The following is a 15755-nucleotide window of genomic DNA, read 5'->3' on the forward strand; positions in this document are numbered from 1 at the left end:
AAATCGTTACCATTTCCATGGTGAATTAGGTGATATGAAGACCAAAGGAAGATATTAAACATTAATAGTATAATGTTAATATGGAAATGAACCATGTCCGAATAAAAAAAAACAGTTAAGTAATATCAGGAGGAATTAACAGACAACTTAAAGATTCTGAATGATAACATAAAATGTCAACCTAATTCACGTTTTTGTGTTAAAAAAAGAAGAAATTTGAAAATCAGTATGAGAGAGAAAGTTAGAGAGAGAAACGAAGCGAGTGCGTATGAGAGTCCCTCCTCCGATGAGGAATGGACTGTCTTTGTTGACAACCTTAGTAAGAGAGTTTCTAGAAGTGAGCTTAGAGAGATTTTCATCCAGTATGGTAGAATAGTCAGGGTTTATATTCCAAATTTTATTTTTAAACCGAACTACAAATCGTCCACATTTGCTTTTGTGCAATTTACGTTAGAGGAAAGTTGCAATAGAGCAGTTCAGAATGTGAATGGAACTCTGATTGATGGGAAGCGAGTGTCAGTGGGGGTGGAAAAGTACAAGAAGAATAGGAGAAGAGGTATAGTGGGGTATAAGCGTCAACCGGAAGGTAACAAATCTGGCGCAGGGGTCAGAGGTAGGCAACAGATGCAAACAAAAATAGCGAGTAGTCTGAGGAATGGCAGATCGTACGAGGAAGTGTTGAAGGGGGATAGCACGAAGAACATGGAGTTTGAGCTAGTGGAGAGAGAAGGAGGTCAGTCTGTGAAAGCAAATGGAGTTAGGAATGTATGGGATATGCACATTCCTACGGATGATTATGGCTGGGTGAAGTATTCATTAACAGGGGTAGTCAAATATTCTATGCAGCTGGACATGGTGAAGGAGGCATTCGTAAAGGAAGGATTTTAGGTAAAGATAGTAAGTTGGGGTTTCGTAGGGAATGATGTCATTGTTATGTTCAAGTCAAATGAAGATTTCGGTAAGGCGTGGTCGGAGTACCGAGACAAAATGTTTTCCTGGTTTCAATGGTTATCTCCGGTGTTGAATGATGAAGGTGTTCTAATGGCGTATGGTTTGGTAGAGTTAGTAGGGCTACCACTTCTTTGCTGGAATGAACCATTCCTGGAAAAATTAGCAGGAATGTGGGGAGACCTTGTTTGTATACTAGATGAGACCAGAAATAAAGAGGATCTCTCATCGGCGAGACTGTTGATAAGGGTTGCAAGTCCTTATGACATACAAGAATCCATTATTGTAGGGTCTTATGGAAGATCTTTTAAGGTCAAAATTACTTTGGGAGGAAGTTATTATACATTCCCGGCTATAATCGGAGAAAAGTTGTAGGAGTGGTATGAAGATGGGGGTAGTTCAGGGAAGGAAGTAGGTATTCGGGGAATGTCAGCAGTGGTAGTGGGGACAGAGGGGAACACGTGGCGACAAAGAAATTTAGAAAGTGGGGGGATTAAAGAAGGTGGGGAACAGTCCCCTGAAAAGACATCCCACACGAAATCCAATAGTTATGGGCTGTCAGGGAATCTGGAATGTGAAGTGGAGCCAGTTTTTAATATGGAGTATGCGGGTCTTGGGCTGAGAGCAGTGGTGGATCCGAGCTGCTCAGCCCAATCTGATTCAAACTGGGATTCTTTTTCACCAGTTACTAAAATTATTCATGTTGGGCCGGCGGTTAAGGTGAGGTGGGATGATGTAGGAGAGAATAACAAGTTTCAGTCTCTTCATGAATTAGTAGAGGTGGATAGCTGCGATTTAATTGGAAAAGAAGGTGAGGGTGTCCAGGTAGTCGAAGAAAATAGAATGGAGATGGAAGTGGTTAGTCAATTGGTGCAGGAGGAAAACAAGGAGGTAAGTGTAAAGAGTGTCAAGAGGTGGAAGAGGGGATTTCCTGTTTCTGCTTGTATGACTCTTCGATCAACGCATGATGGGAGAAAGAAAAGAGGTCAATATGCTAGAGTTTATAAAAGGTCGAGGAACAGGAAAATATGGCTAAATTCGTGTAAAGAAGCTGATTTTATTGGTTCAGAGGCTAATACGATTCAAGAACAGAAGGGGTCAGATTGCAGAATATTACAACAGTCGTCGGCAGTAGTGTCGGAGTGTGTGGCACCTGATGCGTTTTCATCTCCAAAGTTAGGAAGAGTTCGCAGAAAGAATAGAAGAGGTTTAATTTATCAAGCCTTGGAGTTGGTTAATATTCACACTGCCTACTCTCCTCTTTTTTCTAAGCTGGTGGAGGAAGCTATGGCCACTTGGGAAGTATGTCTGATGTTAGGCATCTCTTTCAAGGATGGGAAGGAGAAATTTATTGAAAAGATTATTTGCCATGAGAATGGTTCGAAGGTTGTAAAGGATGATGGATATGATGGTTAGGTTTTGCGGTTGGATGGGTATGGTTGGGGCTTTTGGGAGTGATACATTTTTATGCAGAATTTAAGAATTCTTTCGTGGAACATTAAAGGTTTAGGGAGGAGGGAGAAGATCGCTTCTGTCGCTAGGCTTGTAAAGAAGGTCAAACCAGTTCTGGTGTTTATTCAAGAATCCAAGCTAGAACATTGTAAGGAGTCTATTCTAAGGAGGTTAGGAGGGAGTTTGTTAAAGGGAGTGAAGTTGTCTCCAGCACAGGGGTCTAAGGGTGGTTTGATTAGTATATGGAATGAGAATATGTTCAAAGTCACCAATCAACATGTCCACATCAGGTTTTTGGCATTGGTGGGGTATTTTTTGAATGATCAAAAGGAGTTCGTATTTATTAATGTATACGGCCCGGCTATTGAAGACGAAAAGGAGAATTTTTTTGAGGAGTTGTTGTGTTTTGTAGTTTCGTTGAATTTACCAGTTTGTATAGGGGGGATTTTAATGCGTATATTGATCCGGAAGAAAAGCTAGGGAAAGCTCAGAACTGGCATACTTTAAATATTTTTAGAACATTTGTGCAGAGAGCTAAGCTCATTGATCTGCCCATGTCAGGAGGGTCTTTTACATGGAGTAGTTATAGAGAAGATTCAACATGGGTTAGGCTTGATCGGTTCTTGTTAAGTGACAGTTTTCTTAACTGTTTTCCTAAGATTTCACAGAGACTTCTTTCGATCTCTATGTCTGATCACAAACCGATTTTGTTGGAAGATGTTTGTATAAATTGGGGCCCAAAACCTTTTAAATTCTTCAATGATCTTTTACAGGAGCAAGGCTTTGATGATTTTGTGGTTAATCTTGTGGCAGTTGAGAAGAATAAGAGGAATTTTGGGGGAATTTTCATAACGCTAAAAACCATATTAGAAGTTGGCCTGGAATCAACAATGTTGGGCTGTCAGAATCTATTTCGGTTCTTGAAGGGAAGATAGAGAATTGGGAAAGGAATTCGCAAGGTGGAATCTTGTCCAAAGGGGAGTGGGATCAGATGGTAGAATGTAAAAAGGAGTTACGGAGGCTGTTAAGGACTGAGGAGAGCATCTGGTGTCAAAAGTCCATGAGTAGGTGGATTAAGGATGGGGACAGAAATACGAGGTTCTTTCACTTGAGTGCTTTGATTAGGAACATGATCAACACTATTCTTTCATTGAAAATTAAGGGAGAATTTATCTCGGACTCAGGAAAAATTAGAAGCAATGTGTTCAATTTCTTCAAGACGACTTACAACACTAATTCAGTAATGGAGGTTGAGGGCCTAAATATGGATTTTGTACAACTTTCTGTAATTCAGAGTGCATCTTTGGAGGTGGAATTCTCTGAGCAAGAAGTGTGGCAAGTAATCTCTTCTTCGGATAGTGCAAAAGCCCCTGGTCCGGATGGTTTTACCATGGGTTTTTATAAGAAATATTGGGAAAATCTTAAGGAGAAGATCATGGAGTTTTTCTCTGATTTCTATCAAGGTAAGTCATGGGAGCATGGAGTCAATCATGCATTTATAACCTTGATTCTTAAGAAAGGTACTCCCGAGAGCATTGAAGATTATAGACCCATTAGTCTTGTGGGCAGCTTGTACAAAATCCTCTCAAAAGTTCAATGAAAAAGACTTATTTCTTGTATCAAGGATATCATCAGTCCGTCTCAGTTCGCTTTTATTCCGGGTAGACAGTTGTTGGACTGTGCATTTTTAGCTAATGAAGGAATTGATTATTGGATGAAGCAAGGACTTAAAGGGGTTGTTTTCAAAGTGGATTTCAGTAGAGCTTACGATACAGTTGAATGGCAAATTCTTTAAAGGCTTATAAGGAGATGGGGTTTGGAGAGAGGTGGTGTTCTTGGATCTCACAATGTATCTCTACAGCTTCTATTTCGGTTCTAGTGAATGGGTCTCCTACTAAGGAGTTTCCTATTGCTAAAGGCTTGAGGCAAGGGTGTAGCCTTTCTCCTCTTTTGTTCAATTTGGTCGGGGAATTACTTCATAGGATGTTGACTAAAGCAGTGGATTCGGGTCTGTTCGAAGGTTTCTCCTTTGGTAAAAATCAAAATTCATTCTCTTTGTCCCATCTTCAGTTTGCAGATGACTTAATTATTTTTTGCCGAGCATCAATTACGCAGATTAAGAATGTTAGAAGAGTTTTGAGGATTTTCAGCTTAATGAAGGGGCTCCATCTAAACTTAGCCAGAAGTAAACTTTTCGGAATTAATGTGGAGAGTGACATCCTTGAAGATTGGGCTAAGGAGATTGGTTGTTCTATTGGCTCATTTCCCACGGAATACTTAGGCCTTCCTTTGGGGGCGAAAACGAATTCGGAGAAGTTATGGGATCCGGTTATTCTCAACTTTAATAAGAAATTGGCGGGTTGGAAAATTACTACTTTATATATGGCTGGTAGATTGGTATTAATAAAGTCGGTGTTGTCATCCTTACTTATTTTTTACCTTTCTATTTTTAAGATGCCTTCTTCTATTTGTCAGAGGTTAAATTCATTGATGTCGGATTTTTATGGGGGAGTAGGGGCGACAAAAAGAGAATGCACTGGGTGCGCTGGGACTATGTATGTAAGCCGTTGAGTGGAGGAGGATTGGGAGTGGTGGATTTGAAGGTTACAAATAGTGCGTTGTTGGGCAAGTGGGTTTGGAAGTTTGCCAATGACAAGAATTCGATGTGGAAGAAACTATTATGCAGCAAACACAATGTGAGCTGCCAATCCATGGATATTAATAGAGCTTGCTTTCGTAAAGACTCTTGGATATGGAGGGGAATTGTGAATAACTATTTAAAGGAGGACGTCATTGGAGGTTGCCTTAGATCTCATGCTAAGCTTCAAATAGATAATGGTAAATCTATTTCTTTTTGGAGTGATACGTGGATAGGGGATTTCCCTTTAAAACTTCGGTTTCCTAGAATATATGTCATTTCTTCAAATAAAATGGGTAAGGTAGCTGATTTTGGGAGTTTCGATTCGTCTGGATGGGTTTGGAATATCAAGACTAGGAGGAACCTTTTTGATTGGGAGGTTGAGCAGTTCGTTGAGTTGTTGGACACCCTAAAAAATATTAAACCTATGGAGCCTTTAGAAGACTGTTTGTTGTGGGTTGGTTCGGGTGATGGGCAGTTTTCTGTTAAAGCGTGCAGGAATGCTCTGTCTGTTCCTCTTAAGGACTCAGTTCAGTGGGAAAAAGTCGTCTGGCTGGGTTTAGTTCCTCCTCGAGTGGAGAATTTCCTTTGGCAATTGTCACATCAAAAAGTAGCTGTGAGAGTGGAGTTGTTGAAAAGGGGGTTGATTTAGGGGAGAACATTCTCTGCCCGTTTTGTAATCAAGGGGCTGAATCTATTCAGCATCTTTTTATTCATTGTCCTGTATCCTGGGAACTATGGATGAAAATTATTGGGTATTGGGGTATTCGGCTTGCTCTGCCGCAAGACCCTCCTAATTTACTCAGTTCATGGGCCGAATTGAGGCCATATTCTGCTATATGGAAGTTTATTCCAGAGGCAGTTTTTTGGTCCATTTGAAAGTTAAGAAATGAGATCATCTTCGACAAAGGAAAGTTGGACAGTATCTCTTTGTTTTTCACGGTTCGATTCAGAGTAGCTAAGTGGTTTGTAGCCAAGTATCCATTGTTTTCAACTCATGTTGATTTCTTAATTGGGGACCCCTCTGTGGCTGACAACCTTTCAGACTCTAAGGTTTTGGACAATAGTGTGGTCTGCTGGATTCCTCCTCAACTGGATTTCTTTAAAATGAATGTGGACGGGACGGTGAGTGGTGTGGGGATGATGGCAGGTATTGGGGGAATTCTAAGGGACTGGAATCGGGTTGTTCTGTCTTCATTTTCAGTAAATGCAGGTCCTAACACTCCTATCCTAGCAGAATTGAAGGCTATCAAGAAAGGCATTGACATCTTTGTTTCATTTGTTTGGGCTTTGAAGGGCAGGCTCATTATTGAAAGTGATTCAAAGACAGCAGTGGATTGGATTAAAGATCAGAGTTCAGTCCCTATTTACTTGTCTAATTTTATGAAGGAGATTGTGTCTGCTGTTTCTGGAAATCAGTTCATTATCAGGTGGATTCCTAGGTGTTGTAATTGTGAGGCGGACAAGCTAGCGAAGGAGGGGATTGGCTAATTGTACTGCTTTTAGTTGGGTTGTATGTCTTTGAGGGGAGGTCTTGCAGGAGTGTATCAAGTCTTATGTATTTTTGTAGGAAAGTTGTTAAATTTTATGTAATTGTATTATCATTAATAAAATGATGTACTCTTTTCCTCCTTCCACTAGAGGGTCCTTGTCTTAGGGCAATAGACTTCTTAGAGGGAGGTTTTTAATGAGGCATCCTATTCCTATAAAAAAAAACCTTATTTGATTCATTAGATATGAACTTTCATCAAACTGTAAATCATAAAATCGTTACCATTTCCATGGTGAATTAGGTGATATGAAGACCAAAGGAAGATATTACACATTAATAGTAGAATGTTAAAATGGAAATGAACCATGTCTGAATAAAAAAGAGCAGTTAAGTAATATCAGGCGGCATTAACTGACAACGTAAAGATTCTGAATGATAACATAAAAGTTTTGTATTTTTAAAAGGAACTGAAGGTTATCTAGCTCATACTTATCTGTGTCTTAATGAGTCTACCATTACAGCTCACTAGAATGCCTTACATTTAATTGCTTTCAGTCACAACAAAACTACAGCTTTATAGGAAGTAGATTTTCAAAGATATTATACCAAATAAAATAGGACACATATAAATCATTATTGGAAAGTAACATCGGAATGCTAAGATATTATTTTGACAAGCATTATTAAGTAAATGAGTAGTGACTTTATTAATCCTTGCATCCCTCGCATTGCACCATGAGGTCATCCGGGTTATATGGCATCTCACACTTGCAATACCTTCAAAACCGAAATCCTGAAGAATTAATAAACAATCTCTAAAAGCATAGCACAAGGCACTGGGAAAAATCTCAACCCAAAAAACACAAGTTAAAGCAAATCATAACCAAGAGTAATCTATTCACCAGGTCAACTCAAACAACCACTACCAGAAACATCAGATGAAACGGTTAACAATAGAATTCAACATTCCAGATTCACCTAAAATGGAACCTTTAAAATCCAATAAAAAAGGGGAAAGCTAACGAAGAACTCACCTCTCCAAATCTCGACCCGTAAGCCTCCTTGTTCCCACAGAAAACCCAAGTATCACACAAGCAAGGGCCATCATTTCCAGTACACATGGCCTTACAAGCCTGACAATATTTCACGGAAGAATTAAACTTGAAGTCAGACCCCCGCTTCAAAGCTGCACCCCACAGCTCCAAATTCTCAATGCCTCTGCAACACTCACCATTCTTTTCCCCCACATCAATACTGCCCGTCGATCCCGAAGGCTCAAAGGTGGCATCATCAGAATTTACGGTGGGATTCAATAGTGTAGAAACGACTGCATAGACCAGAAGACAGGAGAAGAGAGCCACCAAGAGGAGGACGAGAGAGGCAAAACGGGAGTGTTCCGAGTCTATAGCTAAGCAATCTAATTCAGGTAGAACAGACGGTTACAACCCTAAAACCTAAAATAGTAAGGAAAGAAAAAAGCTTAGGCAAGAATTAACCCTAGCGAAACTAGGAAGTTCAGTGGAGAAGTTATAAAGTTGAAGAATGCGTGCCTTTAACTGCTTGAGAATGATGTCCTTGGCGGATGGAGGAGATTCCAACTTGGATCCTAGCTCCTTGAGCTACTCTTCCAGCTTCTCCGCCTTTTGCTATTAGCAATTTCTGCTCGCAAGGCAAAGCAAAGCAAAGCAGCAGCAGCAGCTTCGTCTCCTGCTCACTCTCGCTTTGTAGCTCTCCGTATCGGTTGAATAGTAGCGAACTCGATAAGATGGAGATAGGAAACAAAAAGGGGAAAAGTTGGGCTTTGGTTTTTTATGGCACTTGCTCTCGCCCCGCCTCTGGGTTTCAGGGATTCGAAGTTCCATGCCTCAAATCAAATGAGCTCTAAATGCAACTTAAATTCCCCTCCAAATGTTGATTTCAGCTTTTTTACTTGTAATTTACATAAGATGTTTCTTTTTCATTAAAAATTGGCACGTGGACTTCAACTAGGACTTATCACATAATACTACTATATTTTACTATTATGAATGAGCATAGTTTTCAGGACCGGATCGGTTAGTGAATCAGTCATGTTATCGGTTTACTGATTCAATCGATTGAATCGGTCTGATCGGTCGGAAGAATCAGACAACGTCATAATTATTTAAAAAATTAAATAAAAATATTTAATAAAAAATAATTTTTTATATCACAAGTCATATTCAAAGCAAGTCATAACATATATAAGTTAAAAACCATAAAATCAAGTGAAACAAAATAATTCAAATTAACTACAACATAATATTTAAGGTAAAACATATTAAATAATAAATATAATTATATAACTATAATTAAAAAATAAATTTGGGGTTAAAAAAATCATAACAAAATGATATTGTTTGGTTTAATTTTTTTAAAAAACAATCTCACATGGCTAAGAAACATAGAAGAGCATCCCAAAAGTCTAAAGAGTAAAAACATGAGAACAAAACAATCTCACATTGCTAAGAAACATAGAAGTGCATCACAACTAACTTCTATAAATAATAGAGGTAATTTGACATTCAAAATCATGGAGCCTTTTGGTGAGCATTGAGTGAACTATTCTTTCACTTCAATAAAGCTTGAATTTTAGGCTTCAATCGAGTTTCTAAATTTTTTTTGAGTTCAAGCATTTTTGAGTTTAAGTTTCAATATTATATTTCGAGTTCGAGTTGAACTTGATAATTTTTAGCTTGTGAGTTTGAGTTGAGTTGAGCTTACTTTTAAAGTTTTCAAGTTCGAGTCGAGCTCAGCAATACTCGAGTTTGACTGGTTCATTTAACAAACGACGTTGTTTGGTTTAATTTTTTTTAAAAAAAAAATTCCGATTTTTCTCGGTTTTTTCGGGTTTTTTTCGGTTTTCAACCGGTCCGGTTCGAACGGTTCAGTGGTTCTGGCCGGTTCACTAATAACGGTTCAACCGGTTTAAATTGAACCGAACTAAGCAACGATTTTCGATTGAACCGACCGGTCCGGTCCGATTTTCAAAACAGAGTGAAAGAGCTTCAAATGTATACTACTTCCTAAAATGATTTGTCTCATAATAAGTTGTGAAAATAAATTATAGTTTCTGAAAGAAGAAAAAAATGAATCGATATATTTTAAACTTTTGAGCTGATTAAAAAATAAATATTTGAAAAATACATTTTATTAACTTTAAGTGCTTAAATTTTGTTTAATTAATATAAATGTCCAACGTTTAAGGTGTTTAAATTATTTTAATAATTTTGTGAATTTAAGCGTTTTTTTAATTTAGATATTTAAAAATGATTTTTTTTCTTTTCTAAAATTTAATTAATTTGAGTTTGTGGATTGTATGTAAAGATAAAAGAGTAATTGATTAATGGAGTATGATAGTGTAAGGGATAGACAATAGTGATCAATTTAACGACAACAAATGAATTTTGAGATTAGAGATTTGTGAATTCGATGTTATGGATCTATACATTTTAAAGATTTTAAGAATTTTTAAAAATTAAATTTTTTTAGTTTGTGTCTAAAAAACAAAATAAATTAAAAGTTGTGACCATATTTCATACGTTCGTTAGATGATAATATTTTTTATGAACATTAATGATTTGATTTAAAATTATAATAGGATAAAATACTAGATGCATAATAAAAAGTTGAACACATAAAAAACATAGTTTGACCAACAATCAGTTGGTCTAGTGAGATGAAGTATTAGAACACTTAAGTAAAGTCAGAGATTCGAATCCTGACAATTACGAAACTGAATTGGAAAGGTCGTCCTTACCTCTGCAGGACCCAATCCGGATTAATCGATGATTATACAAAAAAAAAAAACATTGTTTGAACCAATGATTTAAATAGTTGTATTGTTATCAAGAGATTCATGACTAATTATTATTATTAATAATTGTGGATAAATAGTAAATTATTAGATATAATTATAAAGTATTAAAATATTTAATCAACCAATGAAAACCATTTGCTTATCCAAGAGTACTGAGACTTCCTTCTTCTTTTCTTCTTTTTACTTTCATACGATCTGTTGTTCCACGTGAATCTATTTTTAATATTTAATTATACTATATTTTTTTATTAAGAACAACGAAGTATTCATTGGTAAAGAATTCAACATAAACACAGTACATGCGAGACAATTGTAGCTAAACACTATCAACAAGTGAGAACATGGACCCACTCCAAGGAAAAACAACACAAACAATAAATCAGAAAATCACCATAATAAAATAAGTACACTATATCACAAGACTATATCTCAAGTCCACTATATCACACACACACGCGAATCTACTAGTCTTTAGCGGCGTTTGTCTAAAAACGATATTAAAGTACTAGGTTTTAGCGGCATTTGTCAAAAAATGCAACTAAAGTACTAAGTTTTAGCGGTATTTGTCTAAAAACGCCATGATATATGTGCCCTATTACGACGTTTGTTTAAAAATACCACTAAAGTACGAGTTTTAGCAGCGTTTGTTGAAAAACGACGCTATTGTTACCATTTAATGGCGTTTTGGATATAAACGCCGCGATATGTATAAATTTAGTGGTGTTTTCTTTGAAAACGCCGTGACAAACACCGCTATATACTTGTTTTGTTGTAGTGCACCCTTTTTAAATAAAATCGAGTGAATTAAATCACCTTTACTGAGTCAAGTATTTTATAAACAAATTCACTCTTTTAAAATTTTTGTAAGAAGCTGAAAGGATCGTAACCTAAATTTTAAATTCAAACATGTAAATTTTCATTATTTAGACAACGTATAATCGAGAGGTATCAATTTTGGGCGTTGTGGGAGTGCTAATCCTTCCCCATATATAATCGACTCCTGAATCCTGAAAAATGAATTTCTGGTGACAAACAGACCAATTTTTGTCTTTAAAATGATTTTCCTTAAAATTGTTTTAAAAGACATTTCTTCTTTCTATGTTGTTTGGATTATTCTTTTCCTTTGAAGTATTAGTATCCAACATTTTGTGTCGGACATATAGATATGTGGATATGACCTCCAAATAACTTTAAAAAGTTTTATAATACTTTTATTCAACACCCATGCTTAAATTCAAGTAACATTCCCCTTTTATTGTTTTGCTAGTTTAACTAAGCACTCCCCCTTGAAATTTAACTTTTGTTTTGGATAAATTTAGGTTGGCATAACTTTGGCACGGATGTTATCATTGGATGGAACATGGTATTCCTTTGCCTAGTCTCTCTCAAAAAATGTTCCATACATAATATCCACTATTCTCTGGGTATATTGTTTATTGGCATCTTATCTTATTCTTTATTTTAGTCGTATTTTGTAACTATATGTTGCTCCAACTTTTCATTCTTTTCTTGAAGTGTTTACTTCTAACATTTGTGCCTGTCATAAGGGTGCTAGCATATGACTTTTAAGAATCTTCTGTCTAATAATATAACTTTTAGACATGTATTCCTATATGATGCTCACACCCGAATTCAAGTAACGTAAAATATGATTATTAACTTAGATAAGAATACATTCTTTGAATGGTGATTATGAATATGGGAAATGTAACTTTCTTATGTTACAAGTTACAACCATGCGCTTCAACTTATTACAACAAGCACAGGACATAGATTTTGAGGCTAACACCATGAACGCTGAAGATATTAACTAATATGGTATCCCATAGCATAGAGCTTTTCATGTTGTTTAGTTATGTTGTTCAACATCTATGAAGTATTTTTCTTGGTTTTATATTAAACTTACACTCCACCAATAACCAATTAGTTTTGCATTGTATGCTTAACACGAGTTAATCCACCTTTATGTTAAAGTCAATTTTAATGGCTTGTTAAAAATCAACATTTCGGTGCAGCAATTGTCACCGAATTATTTAGTCAAAGGGGGCACCAAAAAGGTGCAGCAATTGTTGAGTTTGGACAATGGTAGAATCACAATTTAGTCATTGCACTCTAGGGTATTTTCAAAGATTAGTTCTTAAACTTCAACTATAAATACCCTAACTCATTTAGCTTCAAAAGCATCCCCAAATCATTCTAGCTCTCTCTCAAGTATTTTTGTAAACACCTGTAATTTTTCTCCCTTTAGTAAAAGATCTGCATCAGTCCGAAGACGTAGGGATAATTGGTTGAACTCCGTTATTAATTTCGGGTATTATTTTTTCGCTTTTATTTCATATTCTCATTAATTTGGTTATAGGGAAATTACTCGGTTAATTCCCAACAACTGGTATCATGAGCTTTTGGTTGTGAATTTTGTTAATTTTTCTGCGAGGTTTATATTCAAGTGAATAGTGAATTTCATGAATAGTGAAATTTGGTCGGCGATACGAGTTTGTTGACGGAGATGTTCTAATACATGATGGTTCGCAAAAATTGTCAGAAACGATCCAAATAAAGGTAAAATCGAGTGGAAGCGATGGCTGCAGACGAATGGAATGTGAAAATTGAGAAGTTGGATGGTGCGCTCAAGACCTTCTTAGAAGGACTTAGACCAGGGGAAATGCTCGGGAGAGAGCAAGGTGATGCCCAGAGACTTTCGGATGCCAGCTGTAGCCGGAAAGCTGACTGAGATTGCAGGTGTCAAGCCAAGTAGCGATGTGTCATCTAGGCCCATGCCTGGTGATAGTGGCAATAATGGGGGTGACCGGGAAAAGGTGTAGCGGGGAGATGGTAGAGGGGGCTCTTTGAATGGCCAATGTGAGCCATCGACTGTTAATAGCCAAGGAAAGCCATCGGGAAAGAATGACAAGGCTAAGTCCGGTGCGAAGAAGAAGGTGAGCAAAGAAAAGTTAAAGTGATATTTCTGTGATGGTCCTCAATTGATTAGAAGATGTCTCGAGAAGCGTCGCCTTGCAACCATCATGAAGAGGATGGAAGAAGAAGAAGGAGCGAGAATTGGCATGGTTGAAAGTGTTAAAGATGCCAAGCCAGGGAAAAGACTTGGTTCGATTAAGGGGGTCAATGCGGCCAAGCAAGGATCGAGACGAGGCAAGGTTATTGATGTTGAGGCAGCCGAACCTAGAAGAAAGCCCGATACAATTGCGAGTGTTCAAATAATCAAGGCAGGGGCAAGACTTGATGAGGCTACATGTTTCAAAGTAGCCAAATCAAGAGGCAAGGATGGTGCGACTACAAGTTCACAAGTAGTAAATCAAGGAGCGAGGCGTGGCGAGACTACAGGTGTCAAAGCAGTCGAGCACAAGAAATGATCCAGTGTGATAGCAAGAGATAAAGCCGTCAAGCCGAGGGTGCAAAGTGAGCAAGTCCGCTCACAATATGCCAGGATGGAGGCGTGGTCCAAGTTGAGGCGTTTCAGGCATAAAGGGATACTTAAGGAGTATATGAGCCGATTCATAAGACTCATGCTCAAAGTCCCAAGTTTGACTGAAGAAGATAGATTATTCACCTTCATGTTCGGATTGAAGCCATGGGCGAAGAAAGTGTTGGAGCGAAGGGAAGTCAAGGAGTTTTCTAAAGCTTTGACAACCGCCGAGTCAATCAAAGAATTTGGAGTCAAGAAAAACAAGACTTCCAAAATAAAGCCGAAAGTCGAGGGTAGTGGCAAGTGAATCCATGATGAAGGTAAGTCAAAGGATGAGGAATGTTGTTCCTCGAGTGGCAGAGAAAGTCCACTCAATGATGAACCAGATGGTGAGTCTGGAGAAGAGGTGTGCAGTCTTGACACAAGTTCAAGTGTCAAAGATGCTAAGGCAAGGGTAAGAGTCGAGCAAACGAGGGGGTGCAAACTTAAGATGCCAGAAGTGTTGTGAGACTACCCGAGGGGATTCGAGTCATCCAAGGTGATGAATGAGCCCAAGATCGAGTTGTCCAGAGAAGAGGACGAACCCAGGATCGAAGAGACGTTGAGAGTTGGCTCAATAAGGTTCATTTCTGCCAAGGCGAGTAGAAGCCAAGTGCAAGAAAAGTTATCCGTGTCCAAGGAGTTTGCCGAGCATGTTTGTGTAGATAACATGGCTTCAAAGACCATCTTAAGAGAAGGGTCAAAGCAGGGGCTTGACGAGGATGTTCAAGTGAGGAACAATCTTTCAAAGACTAGTGGACAAGAGTCGAAGGGAGCCAAGACGTAGAGGGACAAGGCAACCACGGAGATTTACAAGGTGGAAAGTGAGCTCCAACCTTCGTGTTAGAAGGGAGGAGGCAAGAGGAGGCAAGAAGAGGCATCGAACTTTGCCGTGAGAAAGTGTCAATGCATGATGGCGTAAAGAACTCCAATGACAAGGGTTCAATGCGAGGAGTGTCAGACTTCAGGGAGTAAGAAGGGCTGACGCAAATTTTGAGTAAATGCCAATGAAATCAGAGAGGAAGGTATATCTCAACACTACTCTAGTGTTCTTTTGAGTTTGATTTGTTGTTTTAAGTGAGTATAGGTCGATCAAGACCTAACTTTTAACGCGGAGGAAACAAAGTTTGGAGGGGATCTAAGACTTTGCCGCAGACTTCAGGGAGTAAGAAGGGCTGACGCAAATTTTGAGTAAATGCCAATGAAATCAGAGAGGAAGGTATATCTCAACACTACTCTAGTGTTCTTTTGAGTTTGATTTGTTGTTTTAAGTGAGTATAGGTCGAGCAAGACCTAACTTTTAACGCGGAGGAAACAAAGTTTGGAGGGGATCTAAGACTTTGCCGCAGGACCAGGAGGGTCCAAACCGAGGCAAATCAAGACTTGTAGGAAAGAGAGTTCCTACGGTAGAGATGCACTTGTGGGCGTGTTAGCCCATTTCATCACTTGAAGGCAAGAGCTGAAGCAAGAACAGCTGTTATGGGAGGCCGAGTCCTTATGGGGGGACATGAGCAAGCGGTGGCGTCGAAAGGCAACCATGTTGATGCAAAGTATGGCGCGAAAGATCGTGAAGTTACATGCGGCAAAAGCCAAGGCAAACAGTTCGTATGGGAAGACCAGAGTGCTATGATAAAGCAATGCAGGTGGAGGATTCAGTAAAGTGGGAGTCTTTCATGAAAGATGAGATGAACTTGCTTATGTCAAATCAGACGTGAGAATTAGCTGAATTATCACCAGGCAAGAAAGGTTCCATAACAAGTGGGTTTACAAGACGGTGACTACGGACAAACTGAAGTTGTGTTCAACTTCAGTTGACATGCTAGAGTAACAAGACCAGAAATGTTATTGCATTGATCAAGGTGTGAAGACATATTAAAATCAGTCTTCAAGTGAGAGATTGTTAAAGTCAATTTTAATGGCTTGT

General features: G+C 38.2%; 1 protein-coding gene across 1 annotated transcript; it reads right to left on the reverse strand.

The window, feature by feature from the left end:
* Positions 1 to 7000: 7000 nt before the first annotated feature.
* LOC120129700 lies at positions 7001 to 8601 on the reverse strand. The gene is made up of 4 exons (XM_039147142.1): positions 8550 to 8601; positions 8081 to 8329; positions 7565 to 7947; positions 7001 to 7307 (listed from the first exon to the last, which is right to left on the reverse strand). Exons 1-4 carry the CDS (start codon positions 8599 to 8601, stop codon positions 7293 to 7295), a joined length of 699 nt encoding a protein of 232 aa, XP_039003073.1. The 3' UTR covers positions 7001 to 7292.
* Positions 8602 to 15755: the final 7154 nt, after the last annotated feature.

Source organism: Hibiscus syriacus, unplaced genomic scaffold (assembly GCF_006381635.1).
Source record: "Hibiscus syriacus cultivar Baekdansim isolate YM2019G1 unplaced genomic scaffold, ASM638163v2 tig00110503_pilon, whole genome shotgun sequence".
NCBI lineage: Eukaryota > Viridiplantae > Streptophyta > Magnoliopsida > Malvales > Malvaceae > Hibiscus > Hibiscus syriacus.